The 25930-nt window shown below is 40.1% G+C and overlaps 1 protein-coding gene and 1 long non-coding RNA gene across 5 annotated transcripts in view; one reads left to right on the top strand and one right to left on the bottom strand.

Annotated features, from left to right (window-relative positions):
• Nucleotides 1-18613: 18613 nt before the first annotated feature.
• LOC115294574 lies at nucleotides 18614-25014 on the bottom strand. Its single transcript, XR_003909968.1, has 3 exons — nucleotides 24470-25014; nucleotides 23246-23306; nucleotides 18614-18730 (listed from the first exon to the last, which is right to left on the bottom strand). It is a non-coding gene; the product is annotated as an uncharacterized LOC115294574 (long non-coding RNA).
• A 136-nt stretch (nucleotides 25015-25150) lies between these two features.
• Nucleotides 25151-25930, top strand: part of SSBP2 (single stranded DNA binding protein 2) — a 289978-nt gene continuing 289198 nt past the window's right edge. For 2 of the 4 annotated variants that reach the window (XM_029942534.1, XM_029942532.1), the window contains exon 1: nucleotides 25153-25433. In XM_029942534.1, the coding sequence (XP_029798394.1) occupies nucleotides 25372-25433 (62 nt within the window). In that variant the 5' untranslated portion in view covers nucleotides 25153-25371. Of the gene's footprint in view, nucleotides 25434-25930 lie in introns of all 4 variants that reach the window. The other 2 variants (XM_029942533.1, XM_029942531.1) reach the window with 2 other exon arrangements.

Raw genomic sequence — 25930 nt, 5'->3', positions numbered from 1 at the left:
ACCACAGTACTTCCTAAATTAACCTCTTCTCCAATATCCTCCCCAAAGTCCTTCCTTCATAGAGCTATCCTTTCTTTCTCTCTCTCTTCCTCCAACTCACTAGTTCTGTTTCTCTGGCTGCCAGTATCTCAGTTCTTTATCATAAGTCTCCAGGAACCTGGCAACAAAGTCTGATTCTCCTCAGAGGGCAGATAATAGAAGGTATAGAACAAAATCCGGAATTATCTTTAGATGGCAGAAGGGGTACGGCAAGGGTTGCGAGCACATACTATAAGGAAATTTGCTCTGTCATATACATGTAACACTTACTTCAGTGCCTGGAACCTAGTTGGTACTCAATAAAAAGTTCTAAATTAGTAAGCATCTACAATATGTCAGATACTTGTCTCATGATCCTGGGGATTAGACCCCAATTTTAAGTAAGATAAGATCCCTGCTTCAAGGATTTCACAGTGAAGAAGTTATTCTTGAATTTAGGTGTCTGTTTCAAGCATCTGTGTCATCACTCAAGTAATGAACGTGTGTGCACTCAATTATTTCCATCTAATATATTAGGCATAATAAAACATTTATATGGTAGAAATGACAAATTAGTTCCAGAAAACTAATTTTAAAATGACCAGGCAACATTTCTTACAAAACAAACAAAATCCCAAAACAACCCATTGAAAGCAAGTTATTTAACAAATGCATTTATTAGTTTTAAATTTAGCAACAAATTCTATTTGTGGGTTGCATGATAATTGAAGTCCTATCAATGTACATAAATTGTGTCATTGCTTTTTATCAATTATTTCATCCACTCTTGGATTGAAATGATAAACAGATATTTCATTTATTAATTCCTTGCTTCTTTCCTCTTTTATAACTGCTACTTTATTCTAGCCCTAAAGGATTGTGGAATCTGAAGTGAGCTACTTACTACCTGTATTTTGTGGCAAATGATTTAAGTTCTCAAAGTTAATATCTGTTAAGTGGAGTTAAATTTCATAGTATCCACCGCATGATATTACTGTAAAGATTAAATGAAACTATATGTCTTGAGCATCTAACATAAGTCTGGCACACTATGCCAATAATTAACAAATGGTTATTATTATTGTCATGATTACCATTATTATTTATCATTGCTATCATACTAATTTATTATATAAGCTGGGTTCTATGAGTTGCAAACAGGAAAGACCATTATTTTTAAATGTCATTGCCTTCCAACATGTTTGTCTTATCTCCCTTTCCTGTCCCTGGATGATATCTTAAGCAGATACTGTAGACTTTTTCATTACTTTAGCATATTAGACAACAGTCTCATTTTCAGAATTTAAAAAGTCTAGTCCAATCTAAATCAAACTTCCATTTCCCATCCAGTTTATAGCTTCTTCCCTCACTCCAACTTAGGCCTGGCCAGGGAGTCCCCAGATCAGTGGTGGCACTGAAAGAAAGTCTGTTTCTTGGCCCTCCTTGCTCCATTTTTCCTTTCACCTGCTTCGTTTATTTATTTATTTATTTTTAACATTTATTTACTATTGTGAAACAGAGAGAGACAGAGCATGAACAGGGGAGGGGCAGAGAGAAGGGGAGACAGAGAATCCAAAGCAGGCTCCAGGCTATGAGCTATCAGCACAGAGCCCGACGTGGGGCTCGAACACAGAAACTGTGAGATCATGACCTGAGCTGAAGTTGGACGCTTAACTGACTGAGCCACCCAGGTGGGCCACCTGTTTCTGGCTCCTGCAGGATAGGTATGGAGAAGATAAGTTAAAGGGATGGAGGGGACTAGAGGAGATGATGGTACCTACTGCTCCTTGTACTTCCATCCTGGTTCTTTCTTGGTGTACTCTTTCGAATGGCCTCAGTCCTAGTAGCTCTCCAATGCTGGTCCTTTCTTCCATGGACTATTTTTGTGTGTTCTTTAGCAACAGTCACCCCTCCACCCCCCTGCTGTCAAGAATGCCAAATACTGTTCTGTTCTCCAAAAAGAAAGTGATACTCTGGCCCAGCTTGCAGCTCTGGAACACAGCTACCTCCCATGCTGTACATTTGGCTTGGGGGAAATTCACTCCCCTTCTCTGGTCAAATTCCAGAAGGCCAGGCTCTCCATTGCTATTCTCTCTGTCCTTGCCCACCTTCAGGTGGGAGTCAGTTATCAGCCTCTCTGTTTCCCAAACTCTAGAGAACATGTGATTTGAGAAGAGACACAAACCATTGCACTTTCAACTTTTGCAAATCCCCTTATTTCACAGACTCTTCTCTTTAATGATTCACTAACTTCTCTGACATAGGATGGGGTTATGATAGAACGGGCAGTCAAAGAACCAGTTAGCAAATCATGCATGGATGTATTTAGCAACTTTCTTTAGAATGTATGAACTCCTACTACCTATTGTCCTCAGCTGTGGCTCTTTGAAAGGGAAGGCTTTCCCTGAGACAACAGGAAAAGTCCCATCTAGCATCCTGTTACATTTTTATTATGCCTGAACTTTTACAACAATCTCTTAATTGGTTTTCCTGCTGCCCACTGCCTGCTATTTCATTCCATCCCATACCTAGCTGCTAGATTAATCTTTCTCAAAAAATGCTGACTCCTGTCATGTTTTCCTTTTTGGTCCATTGTTGTAGCTGGCATGCGTTGTCTACATCCCATCAGCACGTACAAAAAAAAAAAGCTTTATGTCTCTAAACTGAATGTAATCCCAGATGTTAATCCACATACCACAAGAGTAAAATTTCTGGGAGTCCCAAAAGCTCCTATGACACTGGTTTGCTTTTAACTGTTTATTATGTCACGTAAGTTCCCAGACCACCAACAAAAACTTCACTAATTCAATGAGGTATTTACAGAATTTTGGAGAGAACATCTAACTCAACTTTCCTGTTTTATACATGACGAAATGGTGACTCAGAGAGGTCATAACTTACTCAAAGTCACCAGGTTATTTGAGAAACTAGAACAAGCACCCAGGTCCCCTGATTCCTAGAGTCAGGTTGATTGTGGCCTGCCAGGTGACAGCATGCCACTTTGTTTCATTTCTTTGTAGACCACTGTCCAATTATTCCTTGTATTGCAGAAGGTAACCCACCAATAACGGAAAGGGAACATTCTTTCTGAAATTGGCATTAAAGCCTTCTCTAATAGCATGAAGGGGAAGACAATAATTATTATCAAAAATAACTAAAATGGACTGCAGACATAGAATTTGTCTCAAAAAAGATGCTGATGGATCTTTTTGGTAATGCAAGGGAAGGCCGAGGACATATCCTGGATGTGAAAGGCTGAGCCAAACAAGCCAAATTGCTTTAAATAATAAAGTAACAGGAATTTTCCATTTCCAGTGAGAATTGGGAGGGAGGTATTTTGACAGGTCTGGGACTCAAAGAAGAGAGAATAAGGGGGGGAAAGGTCCCTGGAAATGAAGAGAGTGGGCACACCAAAGGAGAAAACAGCTAAACAGAAATTCTCTATGGTCAAAAACGTGAGAAGCAGAGAAGTTTTATATTCAAATTGAAGTGCTTTTCTATACTGTACTGTGATCACCTGCTGTGATCCACAAATCTTCAGTAAAAGTCTGTTATGTACACAATGAGTATTAGACCTACCTTGAGAAACAAAGGATGACACCAATTGCTCATGCCTGGGTAAAGCGGACTGGGGAGAATGAAAACATCACGGAAGGTCCTAACTGCTACATTACTGTGCTTAGCAGAATAATAACTCCCCAAAGATGTCTGTGTCCTAATCCCAGAAACATGTGAGTATGTTATTTATGTGGCAAAGGAGAATTAAAGTGGTTGCTAACTGGGATGCCTGGGTAGCTCAGTTGGTTGAGCCTCTGACTTTGGGTCATGATAGCACAGAACCTGCTAGGATAGTCTCTCTGTCTCTGTCTCTGTCTCTGTCTCTCCTCTCTCTCCTTCTGCCCCTCTCCTCTGCTTGCACTCTCTCTCTCTTAAAGAAACAAAAAGTAGTTGCTAATCAACCGGGAGATTCTCCTGGATTATTTAGATGAGCCAAACATAATTACTAGTATCTTTAAAAGTGGAAGCAAGAGGCAGAAAAGGTCAAGTGATGCAGTGTTAGAAGGACTCCATCTACCATTGCTACTTCTGTAGACAGAGGAAGGGGGCTATGAGTCAATAAATATGAATAGCCTCTAAAAGCTAAAGAAGACAAAGAAATGGACTCTTCCCTCAAGCCTGTAGAGAAGAATGTAGCCCTGCTGCCACCTCTATTTTAGCCTATTGAGACTTATGTTGGACTCCTAACCTACAGAATTATCAGATAGTAAATTTCCTTTTTTTTTTTTGGCCACTGTATTTGTGGTAATGTTTTATGATTGCCTAATTTGGATATGATAAGAATCTTAATACATACTTATATTTAACCCAAATGTTTCCAAGTGCTTTAGCTTTCTGGATTGAACCTTATGATAGTGCAAAACTGGTCCCAATTTTCCCAAAGATTTCCAAAGTGGCAAGTGGTTGTGGTTGTACTTGTGGTTGTCTCAGGCTGCTCTTATACAATCAACGCTCTTGATTATTTCCTGAATTATTTCCACTTGATTCACATTAGCATTCAAGACCCTATACAGGCTTGCCCCAACTTGCTTTTCCCACTTGATCTGTCACCATTTCTCTTCACAAATCCTAAATTCCTGCCAAAGGGGACCATGCATCTCATGCAATCACAAATATGCCTCTCTCTACCTGCTTTTGCTGGTGCTGTCATATCACCCAGAAAGCTCTATCTTTTCCTTCCTGCACCCCAGGCCTGATAATTAATCTTCTATTTTTAGTGTTTATTTATTTTGAAAGGGAGAAGCGGGGGGAGAGAGAGAGAGAGAGAGAGAGAGAGAGAGAGAGAGAGAGAACCGGAAGCAGAGAGAGAATACGTGCTAAGAACAAGGAGCCCAACGTGGGGCTTGAGCTCATGAACTGTAAGATCATGACCTGCGCTGAAACCAAGAGTCCAACACTCAACCACCTAGTGAGCCACCCTGGCACTCCCTGATAATAATCTTCTTGTCCTTCCAACATTGCCACATTTCCACAGCCTCCCAGGACAGCCCTCCCTAGAACTTCCTCAGCATATGTTCTTAGCTCTCTTATGATCATTTCTGATAACTTACTTGCAGCTTTGGTTATTTGAATCTCTTAACTTATCGTGTTGACTGGAGGCTCCTTGAGGGCATTGGTGTGTATCGCTTATCTACATCCTCCCAATGTTGAGCACAGGGCTTTCCACATCACAGACACTCAATACATGTTTGCTGAACGGGGTCATGAGAATATTGTGGTCTAAACAACTTATTTAAAGTAGAACCCATTATAGTTCACACTATCAGCAAAAACATACATGTCTTTATATCTTTTTTTCTGAACGCCATGGTTCATAGTTCAAAAAGGAACAAGCATATAACTTATGCTAGGCACTATCTTAGTGTGCCTGTTTACACAGTTATCCTAGCATGGTTATTGACAGTGCCACTTTCACTCCAAAAGCTTGCCAGTATGGATGGTACCTTGGATGCTCATCTGACACTTGGAGGACATAGGCTATAAAGGCAGTCTCTGGCTTTCTTCCTTTCCTCAATATGATTACTAGAAAGTAATTGCTTCTACAAGGTGCCCTCTTTGCTCCACCTCTTTGGCATGCCTCTCTTCTCTGTTTTTTCCTTCCATGGCAACCATTAATGTTTAGGTCCACCCCTCCTTCTCCCAGCCTCATCCCTACTTCCTACCCTTGGTTTGGTCTAGAAAAGTGTCTACAGCAGCAAGATTTGAGGAAGAAGACAGAGGAAGGCAGGATAAATTTCCAAGTTAGCTGCTCCCTTGTCACTCTCATCATTCTTGTGTCACCTGCCCCATCATCTTGGTCTTATTTCAGTGTTTCCAGATATCATTCCTAAACTTTATTGTTGTGTTCCTTATCCTTCAGTGTCTGACCCTGCTTTATATCTCAACATCCATGACTGATTTTAGCTCCAGACTGATATTATGGGAAAGATCCCCAGTACCTACCTTATATTCAAGGTGATCCCCAATTTCAGAGCAGCAGAGATGCTCCAAACATTTCAAATTGTAACTCAACATATTTTCCTATAGCAGTAATGCCCAAAATGTGTTTTGGGGAACTCTAATTTTGGGTGTTAATATCTGTTACTCAGTGAAAAGGTTTCAAAGTCAAAGAAGGTTGATGAATTCTCCATGGGACAATTTTAAGCAGTTTTCTTTCCTGCAGAACTTCTTAAAGCCTTTAATATGCAAATGTACATTATGAATCTCTGAGTGGGATATATGATATGCTGTGTTTCCCAAACTTATTTGGCCTTAGAACTTTTTTTCCTTGAAACTTTCTTAAGGGAATATTGGTCTGTGAAACATACTTTGTCTTATAGGGACATATTTAACTCTTGTGAGTTAGGCATAGGTTCTTATGAAGTGACAGAGGCTTCTATGGAAAACAGACATTACTGTTCTAGTGGGACAATGCATTATCAGTTCTACAACTGCATTTTTGGAATATAGCAGGTTGTGAAATGGACAACAGCATGTAAGAGCCTTCCAGCTATGAACTGTGTGACTGTCCAGAAAGCAGAGGCAGATGATCAAGTAGAAGGCAACTCGGATCATAGGTCAGAAGACCTGGTATTTCGTTTCAATCTCACCACTATTGGCTGGGTATTCTGAGCAACATTTAACATGTATCCTTGGTTTTTTCACCTATAAAATGGAGTGATTAATGATGGTGTTTAAAAAAATTATTCCTGTTTAACATACCTCATAGGACTTTTAGGAGGTTCTAATGAGATGATAGCATAAAAGAATTCTGAAAAGAGTAGACTTTTCTTAGTAAGTATATACTAAAATACCATATTAGTGCTTCACTAGCTTGGTTTTGCAATAGGGACAAGTATACAAACCCACAGATAACCTTCAAACCTTTTCCCCCCCAAAACACTTCAAACCAAATTATTCTCCCCAATACTGGTAATAACAAGTAATTCATAAACTTGAATTTCAGTTTTTTCTTCTTTCTAGATCTTCTCTCTGGTGAAGGGAAATGCAGAAGTCAAGAGAAAAATGAAATCAATGAAGGGAAGTAGAAGTCCTCCATTTAATAAATTGCATAATCAGGATAAGATAGGTCATTGTCAGATTTGAGCTTCAAGGGAGATCTGATTGATTTGGAAACAATGCAAGTGGGACAAAGTCCATCCTCAGATTTTCAGGTAACTTTGGATCCAAAGTTATTAGTTATCACTTAACATTCCCATTGGCAAAAAAAGCATGCCTCTACTGAAAGCCTAAAATATCATCCTTGATACCATGAACATATCATTTCACAAAAAAGCAGGAACTATTAGTTACCACACTTCCCCTCAAGCGTGGGGCAAAACATGTCACTGGGTCGTGGGCAACAACATAGGTCTGTTTCTTGGTCCTCTCAGCTTCAGGACAGAGAGTGGTCTAGTAAATCATCTCACTGCATTCTGGGTATTCTTGAGCAATATTCAGCCTTCCTGCTTCAGAAACTTAGAGGAGGGGAGCTCTGAGTCACATTTAAAAATATAATTTACCTGGAAGATTCTGGCATGTTAAGCCTGGGTTAGCAATTAAGTTTAAGTCCTTGCTCTATTTGCTTGAAATGGAACCTGTTGCAAAAGTGAAAGTGCTATGCTGACAAGTAGTTGCTAGAGTAATCTCCATTGTTTATTACTTTAATGGTAGAACTCATAGATGATTCTAGGAAGGCTAATTCTAAAGGCAAACATGCATCCAAGGAAGGGTGCTTCCTACTATGGTCATATATGCATTTATGTTTAGTGACTACTTGAGAACGGGAATTTCTCTGTAGATAACACAACTTAGCATCTAATTTAGAGACATTTTCTTCAAATCATCTCATTGTTTCCTCTTAGAAACTACTTTGAATGCTGCCTTTTTTTTTTTATCACTTGTATCATGTGATATAAGAAAGTAACATTTTATGAGCAAGCATGGCTTACCTGGGACTCTTTCTAAATTGTTTTATTATATATTACTGTATTTATTGTCTTTCTTCTTAAACAAAGGATATCAAAGAAGATTATACAAATTCATCATTAATCTGAATACACGATGAACTACTTGTTTGCCATTTCATAGGTATAATTTTCTCTTGGTTTTCTCCATAGTGACTCAGTGTTGAAAAATGCTAACTAGAACCTAAGTCCCCTTTACTTCTCTGCTTTAGGTTCTACTTTGGCCACTTCTTTTAAAAACATTTAAAACATTTTTTAATGTTTACTTATTATTTCTGAGAGAGAGACAGAACGTGAGTGCGGGGAGGAGAAGACAGAAAGGGAGACACAGAATCCAAAGCAGGCTCCAGACTCCCAGCTGTCAGCACAGAGCCTGACTCTGGACTCAAATTCACAAACTAGGAGATGGTGACTTGAGCCAAGGTGGGATGCTTAACCGACTGAGCCACCCAGGATCCCCCCTTTTTTTGAATTTTTAAAATATTTTTATTTTTTATTAAAAAATATTTTTAATGTTTATTTTTGAGAGAGAAAGAGCATGAGCAGGGAAGGGGCAGAGAGGAGACACAGAAGCTGAAGGAGGCTCTGGGCTCCGCACAGAGCCCAATGTGGAGCTCAAACTCCTTAGCCTTGAGATCATGATCTGAGCCAAAGTCGGATGCTCAACCAACTGAGCACCCCAGGAGCCCCCCATTTTTTTATTTTTAAAGTTTATTTGTTTATTTAGAGACAGACAAAGACAGCATGAATTGGGGAGGAGCAGAGAGAGAGAGAAAAGAGACAGATTCCCAAGCAGGCTCTGCATTGTCAGCACAGAGCCCAATGCAAGGATGTGAATCATGAAACCTGAAACCAAGAGTTGGATGCTTAATAAACTGAACCACCCAGATGCCCCCACCCTTTTTTAAGTTTATTTTTTTTATTTTGAGAGAGAACCTACTGGAGCACAAATGGGGGAGGGGTAGAGAGGGAAAGTGAGAATCTCAAGCAGCCTGTCTGCACAGAGCCTGAGGCAGACTCCAACCCATGAAGTGCAAGTTCACAACCTGAGCCAAAACTAAGAGGCAGACACTTAACCTAATGATCCACCCAGGCACTCCCTACTTTGGCCACTTCTTAGCACATGCCACTAGTTCTAGGCATTAGTTTGAATTTTTCAACAGTGAATTAATTAGCACACATTCATTGTTGTGGTTAAGGAGGGAGAGCAATTTAAACACAGAAATAAGATTGAGAAGAGTTAAGAGAAATAGGTTATTTCATCTTTCAAAGATAAAGTCTGTGGAAGGAATCTTCTTCGTGCTCATTAGGAACACAAACCTCTATATATCCATGGAAGAATGGGGAGCAAAAGGAATTTCAATTACTTTTTCATGAAATCTGACCCAGAGTTGAACAAAGAGAATTTGAAAGCTTTTGCATATCCCACTTGTGGGGTGGAGGTGGGGGACATCAATATTTCCCCCACTTCTCTGGTATTGCTTGAACAAAAAGAATTATTGAAATTAAACTTGTTCAGGTTTTTATAAATCAAAATGTCAACAAATACAAGCACTAGTCTAGTTACAAGAGACTGTAGCTTACAGAATAAAACTAACCCTGTCTCTCTCTCTTTTTTTTTAAGTTCTACAAAGAACACATTGTTTATTCTTGTGTAAAAACGTCATGTAAAGAAGCTCTCTGTCAAGTAGTCTATTTTTATTTGGTTGTTTCATAACTCAATTATCATGTTCCTCTCTGTCTAATAATTAGCATATGCATAGTAACAAGGCTTGAAAACCTGTTCTTTTCCCCACTGTGTGTCAGTTAAATTTCCAAGGTGTTTGGAGAATGGGTTGTGCCTGTGTAGGTGAGTTGTCTTTCCCTGCTGCTCTGGCAGCTTGCCCCTGTGCAGTGTTGAGGGTCAGCTTTTGGAGAAAGTCCCAGCCAGAGGCCTGAGCAGGGACTTCCTGCCATCTGGACCAGTCTGGAGCACAACGAAAGATGTCAGCAAGAAGGACTCAAATGACTCCTCTCCAGTTCCCTGGGGATGAGCAGTATTTCCCTTAGTTCCATGATTGGGGAAATTTAACCGTCAGTACCAGTAATCTGATGCATACATTTTGAGCTCTGTATTTGGTCACCTTCCATGCTCCGGTTTTTGTGGCTGCTTATCACCTTTCAAATACTTTTTCTATGTTTGAGGAATTCCCCATAGCACAAGTCCTGCCTACCCATCGTATAGGGCCCAAATGCATTTTCCCAGCTTCTTTTATAACAACGATGCACAGTTATGACCTGGGCTCAGGCAATCCACCTTCTTTTAGGAGAAATTGTTCTGGAAGAGAACAATGAGAGGAAGTAGGTGCCTTACAGAAAACATTTTCTGGCAAAAGTGGCAGTAGAGGCTTCTGGCTTTGGAGGGAGGACAGCAATTGAGTTTCTGGCATTTGATGTCCAGCCCTAACAGTGAACACTGAGATGACGGACATATGGCTCGAGGGGTCTTCTATGGCAATTGTCATGGATGTAGTGCTAAGATCTTCTTTGCAATAATTAAAAATTTTTTATTTTTTATTTTTATTTTTAAGCTTTTAATGTTTAAATTTATTTTTGAGAGAGACAGAGAGCATGAGCAGGGTAGGGGCAGAGTGAGAGGGAGACAGAGAATCTGAAGCAGGCACCAGGCTCAGACCTGTCAGCTCAGAGCCCGATGCGGGGCTTTAACTCACAGACTTTAAGATGATGACCTGAAACAAAGTGAGACACTTAACTGACTGAGTCACCCAGGGGCCCCTAAAATTTTTTTAAAGGCATCTAATGTAATTGTTCATTAGACACATACATTCTGAAAATCAAAGCATTTAATTTGATATGTTGGATTTTTTTTAAGTTATGACAACTTTTAAAAATGACAACTTTTAAGTGCATTATTTTCCATAGGTAAGGGGATATAGTTTGTGAGAAATAAACTCAAAGACCAAGATGTTCGTGAGAAACTGGTGAGGGGTGGTTACTCTTCACATGTTTTGGGGGCATATTCATTTAGTTTGCATATTGTCATTTACCCCTTTTAGAGCCCCCTTCTCCCTCTTCTTCCACCTTCTTCTCACATCCGTATTATTGCTCTAATCTGGTTTTACCTAGGGTTGGATGGACAAAGATTCTCTAGTATATAGCATGGCATCTAGGAAGGAATGCAGAACCCAATTAACTGTGGTAGGTAGAGGGGTTACAATGAAAGAGGAACAGAAAAACCCATCTAAATCAGTAAAAAATATATTTTTTGAAGTAAAGTCTATTTATTATTTATTTTCTAAATAATTTGTATAATTAAGACAAGATGGTATTTGTTAAGAATAGGTCAATTAGTTTTAAAAATGTAAGTCATTATTAGCCCATGGTAATGGGTCATGACCACAGCTGACATGGAAATAATAGGCAGACCCAAAGTTTGAAGATATGCTTGGACAATATTAGTAGGCTCCTTCTTTTCAGGGAAAAAAAATCATTATAAAATATTTTCTCAGCCAGAATGACACACTACAACTGTATTACTACTACAGCATGACAAATTTATGGAATCTAAATCAGTAAGTTTTAACTATAGAGATAAATTCTGAGGGATGAGGAATTTATGAACTCAGTACATAGTACTGTTACAGGAATCACAATGAAAGATCCTCACTATTTTCTACCCCTCACTCTGCCATAATGTGAAAAAGATTGATATTCTAAACTAAATTCTGATGAGCCCTTTTTTCTTTAGTCATTCTACTGGTTTTTAAAATTATCTCCCCTTCCATCTTGTACCTTGTGGCATAATTTCTACATGATAGTATTCCTGTTATAAGTACTGTTCCAGCGACTCAAGCAAAGAGAATTTAAATGCCTTCATAAAGGTCCCTCAGGTAAGGCTGTAACTGGCTGGATGGAGAAACAAAACCACAATTGACTTGCATAGTTCAGGAGTGCTCTATGCCAGTTTCTAATGTGCTAGATTCCATGAAGCTACGTAATTGCTTATTACATTTTATTAGTTCTGCCATTTTCCACTGTACAAGTAGAAAGGTAAGATATCAATATCCTCACATCAATATTTTTGTTTTTTTCTTTTAATTCCCACTGGTATTTTATTATTAATAAATAATTTTAAACTCTGCTTTGAATTATTCTTTTATTTTCTCAATGTTCCGTTATTCTGAAAATAGCATTTATAAGGGTAGGAGATCTAGAGATATGGTTGGGGTTATGTAGATAAGTAGATTTAGTTCTCCCAAGGCCAGGAAGATGGCTTGACCTGTCTTCAAGCTCTATCCAAGCACTGGTGTGCAGGTGTGGGATCCACAGAGATCTTTTAGAGAAGGACATGCTATCAGGTGGGAGTGCCAGCATCTTCAGGGGCTGCCTCAGCTGCTAAGAACCACCTCTCCAAAAACAATGTCGTCCCTGAAGCAGCTCTCCTCAGATGAGTGAGACTGGGGTCTAAAAGCCAAGCCATTCTGGCAGGGGCACAGGACATCCTGACGGATAATATTTGTTCTAGAGATCTAGAGTTGACACCTAGTTAACATAGTGTATTTCAAACTCATCTCAGACTCTGTTTTCAGAGAACCTAACTTTCAACAGCAGGGAAGTTCTATAGGATCTGGAAGCTTTTCCAGTCAAAGTCTAAATGATCTAAGCCAGAATTTTGAAATGTTCCTTATCCTGAATCTATCTATGTATCTATGTAATGTTTTCAAAAAAATATGTTAATTTATTTTGAGAGAGAGACAGAGTGCCAGTAAGGGATGGGCAGAGAGAGAGGGAGAGAAAATCCCAAGCAGGCTAGGCACCTGTCAGCACAGAGTCCGATGCAAGGCTTGATCTCATGGACCGTGAGATCATGACTTGAGCCAAAATCGAGAGTCAGACACTTAACCAACTAAGCCACCCAGTGTATCTTTTTTTTAAATAATTTTTCTTTTGTTAGGTTTTGGTTCTAATTTTGGGTTTATTTTTATCTGTTTGGGAGTTTGTTGGGAAGAACTCTAGGAAGCTCTTTATACATTAGAAACCTGAAGAGAGGGGCACCTGGGTCATGTACATGCTCTCTCTCTCAATAGAAATAAGTAAACTTAAAAAACCACGTCAGAAACTGAAGAAATCAAAATGCTGATTTCCTCAAAAACTTTCATTGTTATTGAAAAGATGAATTCTCACTGAAAAATAAAATTGTTTTGAATCACATGAAGTAATTTATAGTTAAAGGACTTATACATGAAGTATAAGCAGTAAACTCTCTATGTCTATGTGAAATCTATAGATATTTAATTTTGTAAGAAGTTGGTCAAATAGATCATCTTTGCCCAGTCTTATGATATGTCTACATAGGAGTCCCAGTTCTCATTTTTCTCCATCTCTAGATCATATATGATTGTCTCTTCTCCATCCCTAACTGCACCCAGCTTAGGTCCTTCATCAGTTACCACTTGGATCCTTGTAATAATTCCTCCACTTCCATACTTCCACTGACTCTCCCATCTATCCCTCAGACAACTGTCAGAGTGATTTTCCTAAATTGCAAATATGACCAGGTAATTTCTCTGCCTAAAAATCTCTAGTGGCTCCCAAGGCTACTCAAGGATTTAAAACCCAGTCTTTTTCATAGTATTCATATAAAACTCTTTGTGAATCAGTCTTTGCTTACTCTCCAGCTTTATCTCCACAACTGTCTCCAGTCTTCCCACCACAGGCAAATTCCTTTTAGCTTCTGAAACCGGTATGATCTCTCTTCCCTTTCTGCCTTATACATGCAGCTCTCATTGTGGAAATGCCCTTCCCCACGTTCTTTTTAGATTATTGTTACTATTTTTAAAAATTTAGTTAAGTTTTATTCCTTAGTCCAGACTCCTCTCAAATGTCAAGCAAACTCTAGGTAGAAGTAGTCCAACATGCCTGCAGAGTACTCACTGCTGCTAACATCCTTCATAACACTTACAATACCATAGTGAAATATAAGCTTGTTATACTCCTCTTTAAAATATGAGCTACTCAAAGAAACTTTATGTGTGCTTACTCAGCACTTAGCACAGTGCCTACCTCATGATAATTATTTAGTAATAGCTTTATGCCTTTCTTTAAAGTTCCTTATGGTAGGGGTGCCTGGGTCAATCACTTGTTTAAGCATCTGACTTCAGCTCAGATCATGATCTCACAGTCTGTGGGTTCAAGCCCTACATTGGGCTTTGTGCTGACAGCTCAGAGCCTAGAGCCTGCTTCGGGTTTTGTGTGTGTCTCTCTCTCTGCACTTTCCCCAGCTCACACTCTGTTCCCCCTTGACATTAAAAAATTAATTTCCAGTTCTTTACGGTAGCTACTGCTTCTAACAGATTATTGCATCACCCCCACCCATTGCTTAGCAAAATACTGTGTTGCTCTATACTACATACTGTAGGTGCTCAATGAATGTTTATTGAATGGATGACTATATTGCTATTGTTTTAAGTATTACCATTCTATCTTTAATAAATGCTTAAAATATTCCAATTACCAGGAGTAGCTTAGAAAAACATTTTAAGTGTTGATTGACCAGTAGAAGTCTCTGAAGATTTTATTTCACTCTAGAGCAGTTGCCTAAACTGTGAACTACAAGCTAATAGTATTCACAGGAGAGAGACTTTGTCTATTTGCCTAGAACGTCTGTGATATTAGCTATGCAAATAAATATTTTGATTGTTCATTTGGGAGAGGAGGATTACTTGATGACTGTCTTGAAGTATATGCAGGCTTATTATGAGGAGGAGGATGACTTAATTTTTTTCCCACTGCATTGCCGATTCAATGAGGAAAAGTACTTAACATTGTATTAACAGTTAGAGATAGCAGTTTCTTCACTGGAATTAAGGAACATTGTGGAAACTCTGTCTTTGCAGATGTGACTAAATGACAAAATTCTTGTTTTCACCCTTGAATACATGGAATTTGAAATGATGACATCACGGTGACCAACTGCAACCAATCCAGAGGCTGTTGAATCTGGCATTACATTTTCTAGTTACTAAATTCAGATAAGAGATAGCAGATACATGCTATCAATATAGGACCATCTTGGGCTTTGCTAAAGAATAACAACAGCATCCTTACAGTTATACTCATTGCAGAGACGAGACCCAGGAAAACTTAAGTTCTAGTAAAAGGCCACTTATTGCATGTAATATAATTATAAGAGCAGAGAATGCCTTTCAAAGGAGTTAGGAGTTGGGTATGACTAGGGAAAGTAATGCAAGGCAAAAGGAACTGCAAGTACGAAGGGACACAGTATTGACAGATGTGCCAGGCATATTTGGGAGTTGACAGACAACACAGGGCATGCACCACCTCTGAGGAAGAAAACATTTGCTAAGCACGTATGATATGTCAAGCTCTTTGCTAGACCCAGTACATTCATTTTCTCAGTCAATCCTCATTATAACCCTAACATATAGTAGTGATATCTCAGTTTGCAGCTGACAAAACTGAAACACAGAGAAGTTAAGTGAGTTGGCTAAGATCACACAGCTAACAATGGAGAAGGGAATCCAAATCCAGGTTGTTAGACTTCAGCCACTGAAACCAAAATTTAATTCCAGAAACATTAGCAATCACTTCCCAAAGGCAAAGTACAAACGGGGGTAGTAATTGGAAGGCTTGAAAGAATGGAAACATCTTCTTTAACAATATATTCATATAAGGCTCATATAAGGCTCAACATGTAGGTATTCTATAAGCATGTGTGAATAAAGAGGCTATTTTCAAGGAGTATATACTCTGGTAGGGAAGACAGACATGCATAAATAACTACAATGTATTGATGGATCAGACGATAAAAATCTGAGGGGAGAGAAAGTTATCCTATAGGCAGTGAGGAGACATTGAAGTTTTTGAGTAGGAGAGTAACATAATGAAAGCTTATTACTGAAAACTAATCTGCTGACTATGTGCTACTTATTTCCTATTGTCAGCAACATTAAGCCACTTGGAACTCCAGGAAAGTTAGATCTGTGGTGATAGAAAAGAGGAGAAAATACTTCTCTCTCTCATGTTCCTCTCACCAAAATTCTGCTAAATTGGTTTAGATGCTGGAACAATAAATTGGAGTAACAGCAGAAGCCTAAAATCTGAAGGTGTGCTGATACTCTCTGTTCAATCACTACTATTTCTAAAAATAGAAGGAATCCCTGTGTTGGAGGGTAGGGCAGAGGGCTGGAAAGATTGCATGTTGTAAATATCTAAGAGAGCAAGGGTCTGAGGTCACTCAAGTATGACTGTTTTATTAGAGTTTTTTTTAACTAATTCATTCATTCATCCAGTCAGTCCATGAACATTTGTTTAAAGAGTGCTGCTGGGTATCTGGTACTGTTCCGGGTGTTAAGACATAGAGATCTAGTGTGAGAAAAAGTATAAGACCATTGCCCCCGTGGATTATGTAAGTGTATAGAGAAATTTAAATCATAGACATTTTCAAATACGGTATGTGATTATAAAGAAAATAAAACACAGCAACAGGAGGAAGAGTGACTGAGGATGGGGGAATAAACACTTTAAAAAGGACTCTTATAGAAAACCTTTCTGGGGAAATGACATTCCAGTGGACTTAAGTATGAGGAAAAAAATCCAGCCATGCAAAGAGCAGAAGGAAGAACATTCCAGGCAGAGGAAACAGCCAGGGCAAAGGCCCTGAGGTTGAAAGTTAGAGAAAGAGACAGCAGGAGTGGTGGCCTTTTGTTATTAGCCACATTCAGAACTCTGAAAAGCATATCTGAAATAATTCAGATAATATTTCAAATATTACACCATTAAAAGATTTTAACAATTAATGATTTGATGACTCTCATTATTCTTTCTCCTTAATAACCAATTAAAAATTTCCATCCAAAAAAATAGATACTAAAAATATTAATTTGAGTATAAAATGACAATAAAAAGGAAATGGAGGTCATAGATAATAAGGAGTCAAAAATATGGATGAAAGTTGTCAGAAGATCACCTTGCGAAGTGGGGTGGTGGTGATGGTTGGAAATGAAAGGCTGAAAATCATGTACTATTTATTAATTTAATAAATCTGTCTCGATGTCAATGTAATCGAATGTTGCCACAAAATAATGGTCTCCTGCTGCTACATAAATGTTGAGGCCAAGCTCTGATGTTTATTTTCAAGACAGGAGACATTGATCCTTCACTAATAGAATATTACAAGTTTATTTCTATTATGCTAAGTAACCAAAGTTGATTTCATTGTTTGATTTGATGGATGCTGGTGCTGTCAGAGTTCAGAATGGTCTGGGATTAGGAGGCCAAAAGGATGAATTTTTATTTCCTAATTAGGCATCCTTGGATTTCATTCCAACATAAAATCAATAAAGGAAAATTTTAGGGATACTTAGTCTCTGGGAGCTTTCTTCTGATGCCCCAGGGATTCTAACTATTTGGCACAAGATTGTTTTCCCCAGGACTAAAGATACTCTAGAGCCAGACAGTGAGTGAATTGGATGCGGCTCCACCCAACTGGAAAGGCAACAGGAAAAGTGATGAGAGGAAAAAGACAGTGACAACAATAGAAGGAGGAAGTGAAGCCAAAAAAAAAAAAAAAAACAAAAAACCCACAAGAGAAGATGGAAAGGTAACAGTGAACTACAATAATCCACCAGGAAAGGAAAACCACATTGGGAAGAAAAAATTGCCCAAAAAAACAATAAAAAACACCCCCCAAAGGAATTGTAATCTTATTTAGATGCAGGGGAACAATTTGTGATCATTTCCAGAGTTAGGGCACATATTTATAGTGATCCAATGACTGACTAGTGACGTGACCCAGTGATCCAGGTCTCCCTTTACCCAAGCGGAATATCAGTTAAAATAAAGATCTTGGTTTTCAGGTTTTATCCACCACAGATCTCAGAGCCACATAGATTTGGGAAATGTGATTAACTGAAAGAGAAATGAACAAGGTGAAGATTGGAAAGAAGACATGAATTCAGCAATCTAGTAGGAATACAGAGAATATGTATCTCTTTTAACTATCAAAAAAGAAATAAATTCGTACCAAATCACTTCTTCTTTTAATATCCTACAATGAGCCAAGGTATTTATTTTACAATAGTCAAAATGGGAAGAAAAGATGTACTTGATAAAGGCCAAGGCTGAAAAAAAGCAGGGTGTGACTTGGTGTTTCTGATTTGCCTAATTCGGAGGTTTAGGTGTAAGAACAGAATTCACTGCTGCTTACCATGCTGAAGTAAGATCCCATAAACCCGGCTTGAGTGGTCTTGACTCCATTTAATCCAACCTGAATTCATAAAGAACCTTGCTAAGTAAGTTGCTCCAAGTTAAGGAGAATTTTGGCCAAGGATGCTGACCCATGGAATACTCTTCTCTGGTACAGTGTTTGCGGCTGAAGTGCAGAGAAATTAGAGGCTTTAGCAGTACTGTATACGTTTACTCTGGCTTTTCTGTCTGGTTCTTTTAGGAGGAAGGTAGACAAACAGCTCACTCTGTTAATGAAAGTAGGTTGTTGCCTTCAGAGAAGGGTGGCCCAGGAAGAATCTCGTTCTGGACACTTTCCCCCACCCCACTGGAAAAGTTACCCTTATATTCCAACTTTCTTGCACTCCTTCCATTGTTCTTGCCTCAGCTCTTGCGTCCTCTCATCTTTCCATTCCTTCTTTTACCTGTTGTCTTCCCTCCTCCCATTCTTTTCCCCCTAGTCCCTGACAAAAGGACAAAGGTCAGAGAAACAGGGGAGTTTCATGGAAACGTATTAGATTGCAAAGTTAGCAGAGCAACAACTGTACCCTTAAGTAGTGTTCATAGGATAATAGACAGTGAACAAGGTTATCCTCAAAGAAGTAAAACTCCCATGAGTTTTAGAGGGAAGACAGGGTAGAAGGTAAGCATGGACTAGTAGCAGACCATAACACAAAAATGTATTCTTTCTTAACTTTTTAAACACTGGTTCCCAATACCACAGACAACTTGGGTCTTAGAAGTTAAGCAAGGTTAATGGAGATTTGCCATACAGTAGTCAACAGTTCAGCACCATGTGGCAGGGAATCCTTCTATCCTCTGCTTCGAGAATTTAGGTCCAAGGGAAAAGAACTGCAGAGTTTGAGAAGCTGATGATAACAAGATTATAAAATTATTTGTCTGACAAGGAATCTGGTTATACATGTATAATCTAGTGTTGATGATGCTAGCAGGTAGCAATTACCAACACAGAATACTTACAAATCTTCAGGTACTGCAATATAGGAAGGGGCCCAACTGGTTTCAAAGACTTTCTGAGCACCCCAAAATAAATAAAATGTAAGTATCTTCTGTATCTTTGGTAAGTATACATGACCCTGATAAGGTTGTTTCTACCTTGAAGTTTATTATTGACAATGGCTATATTCAGCACCTGTCTTTTTTATTTTTAATGTTTATTATTTATTTTAATGTTTTATTTATTTTTGTGAGAGAGACAGTGACAGTGTGAGCAGGGGAGGGTCAGAGAGAGAGGGAGAAACAGAATCAGAAGACAGGCTCCAGGCTCTGAGCTGGCTGTCAGCACAGAGCCCAACATGGGGCTTGAACCCACAAACTGTGAGATCATGACATGAGCTGAGGTCAGACGCGTAACTGACTGAGCCACCCAGGTGCCCCATTAATGTTTATTTATTTTTGAGAGAGCGAAAAAGAGAGCATGAGTGTGTGCAAGTGGGGGAGGGGCAGAGAGAGAGAATCCTAAGCAGGCTCTTCACTGCTAACACAGCTTGACACAGGGCTCAATCTCAGAAACCGGGAGACTATTATTACCTGAGCTGAAATCAATAGACACTTAACTGACTTAGCCACCCAGGTGCCCCAGTTCAGCCCCTGTCTAAAACATATTTTTAATACAGTTAAAGAACTTAAAATATGCATCTTAACCCCTTATACTCAAACTCCTTCAAGATAAATAAAATATAATAGTGGAATAATTTATCACCTTCCTTTTTTGACATACTTCATTGAGAGGACCCAATTATGTTGGACAATTATGAAAAAGAACTGTAGTAGGTATTTTTTCCCCCATGTTTTCATTTCCAACAGAAGGAAATGACACTGCTTGGAATGTTGCATAGCCTCCTTCTTGAGACTGGGGCCTTTGTCAAATGCAAGAGTGCAAAGACATCATATTGGCATAGCCTTAGTAGGTAAAAAACCATTGGGAAGATTTAGGAATGCACTGAAAAAATAGTAATACTTTTGAATAAAGAACATTCTTTGGCACACTTCCTATTACATAACTTTCAACATTTAATGACAAAAATCCAGCCAGTGAACACTGCACCACTTGGAATTTGTTTTGCAAAATGTGCTAAAGTGTGTGAAATTGCAATACGTGGTAGCCCTACTTTTTTCATTTTTCATCATCTTCCACTTGTGTGCAATTTTTATATCAGGGTTATTTTTCCTAAGTTATTAAATTTCAAATCTTGATGGTGCTAAAAAAGACTAGGCACTCTAGAGATGGAATGGTTTAGAACCAATAGATCTATACATTGTCTTAACCCACTGGTGAATGTTTATGTATAGTTAAATTGGGATTTCAAAAATCTAGGGCAATAGGTTAAGAAAACAGTCATTGCCTCAGATTAACTGATGTTAAACCAATAACAGTGTGTCAAATAATGTTAATTTGAGGCCCCATTTCATTTATTATTCTGGTATGAGAGACCACGTTGCATAGTATTACAGTTGTAAATGACTCTGTTCATTCAATTATTTTGGTACGTGGCATGTAAGCAGTTTGTGAGACTAAGCATGCTAGTCTGTTCTGCCTGGGAGTGAAGTTTCATACAGTAGTCTGAGTGACAAACATCTCAGAGCTTGCTCACATGCCTCTGTGGAATAGTCACTTCTGAGAGAAAGAGGTGTGGCTTCGTGGTCTGAGAACAGTAATGTCAGCCAGGAACATGGAGTTCTCATCCTGGAAGTAGTTCTGTTCTCTTTATGGTTCAGACCATACTAATAAATCATTCTAGGCCTCAGTTTACCCAGTTAAAAAAGCTGGTTAGGAAAATCTAATTAACAGGTATATATGGAGTATTAACAAATAGATATCTGTTAAATGATTTGAAATGAAAAGTGATGTGAACGTAAGATTTTTTCATGAACTAGTTTATGAAACAAATTAATAATAGAAACATTTTATCCTTTGAAAAAATTAACCCAAAACAAGAAAATTTTGATAAATTACAATGTTTATTTTAATTTTTCTAAATAAGTTATTTTCTACTTTAAATGTTTTTCTTGTTAACATGCTAAGTATTGTCTGTGATGCAAATAATTTAATTCACCATTAGTTTCTATTTAAACATAAAGAGGTAGTCTTTTGTTCTATATAGCAAAGAGAAATCTTTTCTGAAGTTCCATGCACTATAAGGATATGGACATTATTAACCTTAATGTTTTATGGAAAAAATGAGGATCAAAGAAATGGATAGTTAATCTAAAGCAGGGTGGTATAACAAACTGCCTATTTTAAAATGATAAAGACTTCCAAGAATAAGATGCAAGTTTCAAAAAGAGAAAATTGTGCATATGTACACAAACAAAATCAGGGCAGGAGAGAGAGACCTAATGATTGAGTATTGTGGTGTTCTATATCTGAAAGAATAAAGTAAAAAAAAAAAAATCAACCTCAAATGCATGTGTTTTGTTCTGGTGGCTCAGGTAGCCAGTATTCTTCTACCGTAAATTCCATCCCCCCAAAATTAATCAGCCTGATGTGTGAGATTAAAAAAAAAAATCTCTTTTAAAAAATATATTGTGGTTCTTTAGAGAAAGACTTAAATTTCCCATCTTCCCCTTTCTTAAAAATGAAAACACACAACGGACCTTCAATTCTGTGTCTGAGATCTCAAATTTGGCTGTGAATACGTGTTTCAAATCTCATTAATTACAATATTGGCCCCACGAGATACAGTTGCTGATGCAAAGAACACTCTTTGTACTCAAAATAATTTGAACAAGGACAAAAGAGCATTTTATTTACATGTGTAAACATTAACAGGAAAATAAAAGAGATGGTTCAGATAGCTGCTGAGATGTTTTAATGATAATTGATTTGACTACTACTGAAGCTTTAAGGTTACCATTTATAGGGATAGTCATGTTTTCACTTAGTGTATTTGTTGGATAATAATCTTGTAAAGTCAATTCTGACATTAACTTGGCAAGTTCTGAACTAAGACCTTTTAGCATTTTATTCTTTCTAGATACTAAGACCAAATTATTCAGAATTCCACACCCTACTGTGCAGATTTATAATTTATGTATTTTTTAAATATCAGAAAATATGCCATTACTCAAAGGACTCTTCCATGTAACAAATGTGGGTGAAAACCAATCAAATGAATACATTGCAGCAGTAGACAGGAAACAGCTTCTCTTGTTTTCTTTTCTCTTTAGGAAATAGTAAAACCATAGCTATTGTGGTCTTGTGCTATACGATCACATGTGGTCATACATTTTCATCCTATTAACAAATCTGTTGCCTCAATGGGTAGAAAGTAAAGTCCACTGTAAAAATGTCTTAATGCCTTGCATAGGGAGGGTCATCTGCTATGTATAGCCACTACCTAAATCTTGCTCTGAGATCTGATTGTGTTCATTGACTATCTTTAAATGAATACTGATGAGCAGAGTAAAGTAGTCCTAGTTATACATAAGAAGCACTTGGAACTTACAAAAAATACAGAGGCTAGGGTCCATCCACAAAGTTTTTGAGTTAGTTTGGGTGGGGAAGGGTCCCAGCAACTTGTATTTAAAACCAAACCAACAAAACCCAACAAAAAATAAATCCTCTTAAGGCAATTCTAATGCACCACGACTGAAAACCTGTAGAGAATCCCAACACTAGTGCAAGGATAGTAACGAATGTGTTTTTGATAACAGTATAAAGCCCACTCTTGATCTTTAATGGAAACTTTACCTTAGGCCAGGTGTGAACAAAAGCATGGATTAGCAGCTAAGGTAGCTCCCTCCTTGACATCATTCTCTAAGTAGTCCCTTATAGGGAGTGTTCTATGGGTCGTGGAGCCTTGAAATGCTAGTAATTTTCTGGGTTAAAGCCAACAAAAGTTGATCATTGAACAACAAATTGTATATGTTAACTCTGAAGGTAGACTCTGTAAGCACTGGCAGCCTTATACACATGTGAGTACTTTGAGCAAAAGTTCATCAAAAGAGGGACTTACTCAGCATTACTCCTCCCGGTTCTTCTGAGTGCATGAATGTCATGTCTCCACCGCCAAATCACTATAGTTCATTGTAAACAGAAATGAGGGTTTTGAATTAGAAATGGCATATTACTTCTCTTGGAAATTAATCAATGTAAGCCTATATGATTTTTCACTTTCTTCATTCTTACTTCTATGGGATGAATTTTTGTCCTTTTAATAAAAGCCCTTTTATTTTTCATGTGTCTTTCCATCATAACTTCAGTCCTCTATTGTTTTTTTTCATCTTCTTTGCTATCATATTCTATGGTTTCTTAATTTACTTGTTTTTTGTTCCTCTTTCCTATCTTTTTACAGTTTACCTTTTCCAATTAAAAAATAAACTTCCCTAACACTGGAATAGCAGGTCCCTCTTCATTTTTCCCAGTTTTTGATTTATATATAGTTGCCAACCTGTTTTCTGAGTCTTTTTCTGTTACTAACTGCCCTTCCTTAACCCTCTGTTGATGTTTCATTTCTATCACTTGCTGACGATGGTCATAAAGCCCATTTCTTTCCATTCATCTCTGTATCTCCATAAGCATTTTTAGGGTCCTACCAATGAAAGCTTAAAGCTCTATGTGAGAAATAGAAAGGTAGCTTTCCCCATTTAAATCCTATTTCCTTTCCCCTCCCATAGCTGTTCCAAGTCTATTCACCCTTTCCTGATGTTTCCCCCAGTCTGACCCCCACCTACACCCCTCTTCCTCTGTCACTCCCTATTTGATGCCCATGTCTTCTTTCTAACCCCATTTGCACTCTGATTTTGCATCCAAGGATCTCCACAAGATAAAGGATGGAGTTCTATCGGGAACCAGATTGTGTTACAGAAACTTTCTGCACATTTTCTGAAATGGGATTAGGGGCTTTGATCCAGAAATATTCTCAGACAGCCTTTCAGCACAGGCACAATTTTGTACACCTTGGTGGACGGTTGGGGCCTACTCTGACAGACAAGGGCAGAGCTGTCTTTAAAGGCCTTCTGGGGCCCTTTCTACTTCAAAGATTAGGATGAGTAGGCATCACTGACCAAGTCTGGAAAACCAGGCCAGGTGGGGATGCCTGGGGCCCTTTTCTGTAGCATTTCTGGCAAGGGAGCTGTTGCGGGGTGCACCACGGAGCTTTGGGCCCGCTTGCAGGGGCCAGGGTAAGGAGCCAGTGAGGTCCCAGGAGTCAATGGGCCATCTTTGGGAGTAGGCTCACCTCTAAAGAGAGGAGGCAGGCCTGAGGCAGGGTGTTCCCCTGGGAAGCTGGGCGCGCCCCAGGGGCGAGGAGACGCCACCCCAGCGGCGCCCCCAGGGCGAGAGGGACAATCTCTCCCCAGGAGAGAAGGCGAGACGCTCTGGGTCGCTCAAACAGAAGTCCAGGGAGCAGCGTGTGAGTCCCCTGCCTGAGGCCCTCTAGGAGCAGGGTGTGGTGGGGGGGATGGGGAGGGGGTCGACACCCGAGGGAGTAGGGCTGAGGACGGTAGAGATTAATCCAGGGTACTGGCGCGGGGTCACAGCCAGGAGAGGAGCAGGAGAAGGGGCTGGTGGGGCTCCCACGAAGGCTGGGGCCGTAGGTCTGTCTGTGTACTCGGCGGGCGCCCCAAAGTCTGGGGCCGCCACAGCTCCAGCTCCGCCGGCTCCGACCAGCAACTCCAGGCCGCACTTTCCCCTCCTCCCGGCGCCTTCTCTCCAGTGAGGAGCCGAGCGCGGGCGGCGCGGGGGGAGGGGCGGCGGCGGAGAGAACAGCCAGTTGTTTAAAATCCTTCTAGAGCAGTTTCTAATTCCCCCCTTGCGCCGGGGTTCGGAGGGGGGAGGGGGGAAAGAGAGCGGGAGGAGGGAGGAGAGCCGAGAGGGAAGGAGGGAGGGAACCCGGGAGGGAGGGAAGGAGGGAGGAGACTGCCGCTTAGGCTGTAGCCGCCACCGCGCGCTTCGGAAGGCCGGAGGGAGGAGAAGGCCTGTCAGTCTCGCGCGTTGCCTGGGCGAAGGGGGCGGAGCTTTGGCGTGGGGCGGCCAATAGTGGGGGTGGCTGCGTGGGTCGCCATGGGGACGGGGCTGTTCCCGGGGAGGCTGTGATGGGTTGACAGGTGCGTGACAGTGGGAGCTGCTCTCGGCACAAGCATGTACGGCAAAGGCAAGAGTAACAGCAGCGCCGTCCCGTCCGACAGCCAGGCCCGGGAGAAGTAAGTGTCTCCGCTTCTCACCCACCTCCGCCTTCACACGCGCACACACACACGCACGCACTCGCACACTCTCTTGGAGACACACAGACCCAGACACTCTACGCCCGGGGAGAGCCGGGGGTGGGCTGGCAGGGGGAGGGGTACGCGAGGTGGGGGCGTGAGGTGCGGGGAGCGGCAGTTTCCCAGGAGGTGCTCGCGCGGGGCGGACGGCCTTGGGGGGCTGCGGGCGGGAGGGAACGAGTGTGCTGGGGGGCGGTGGCGGTGCTGGTGCCGAGGATGGAAACTTGTTTGGGTGACTGGGGGAAATAACCTACGGGTTCACCTCCTCACAAAGTAACTTTAGAGCTGGGGTCCGGGGCTGCGGAGACCCAGAGCGCTGGCAAGGGTCGCGGAGAGGGCAGGAGGGGGCATCTGCGTGGAGGAGGGTTCGCGGTGGGAATGTGGGTGTTTGGAGGGGCTCGCTGGGGTCGGGGCAGGCAGCGCGAGGGGCCCTGCGG

This window comes from Suricata suricatta, chromosome 6, assembly GCF_006229205.1.
Source record: "Suricata suricatta isolate VVHF042 chromosome 6, meerkat_22Aug2017_6uvM2_HiC, whole genome shotgun sequence".
Classification (NCBI taxonomy): Eukaryota; Metazoa; Chordata; class Mammalia; order Carnivora; family Herpestidae; genus Suricata; species Suricata suricatta.
Note: the sequence above shows the minus strand (reverse complement) of the source record. Positions and strands in the feature narration are given on the sequence as shown.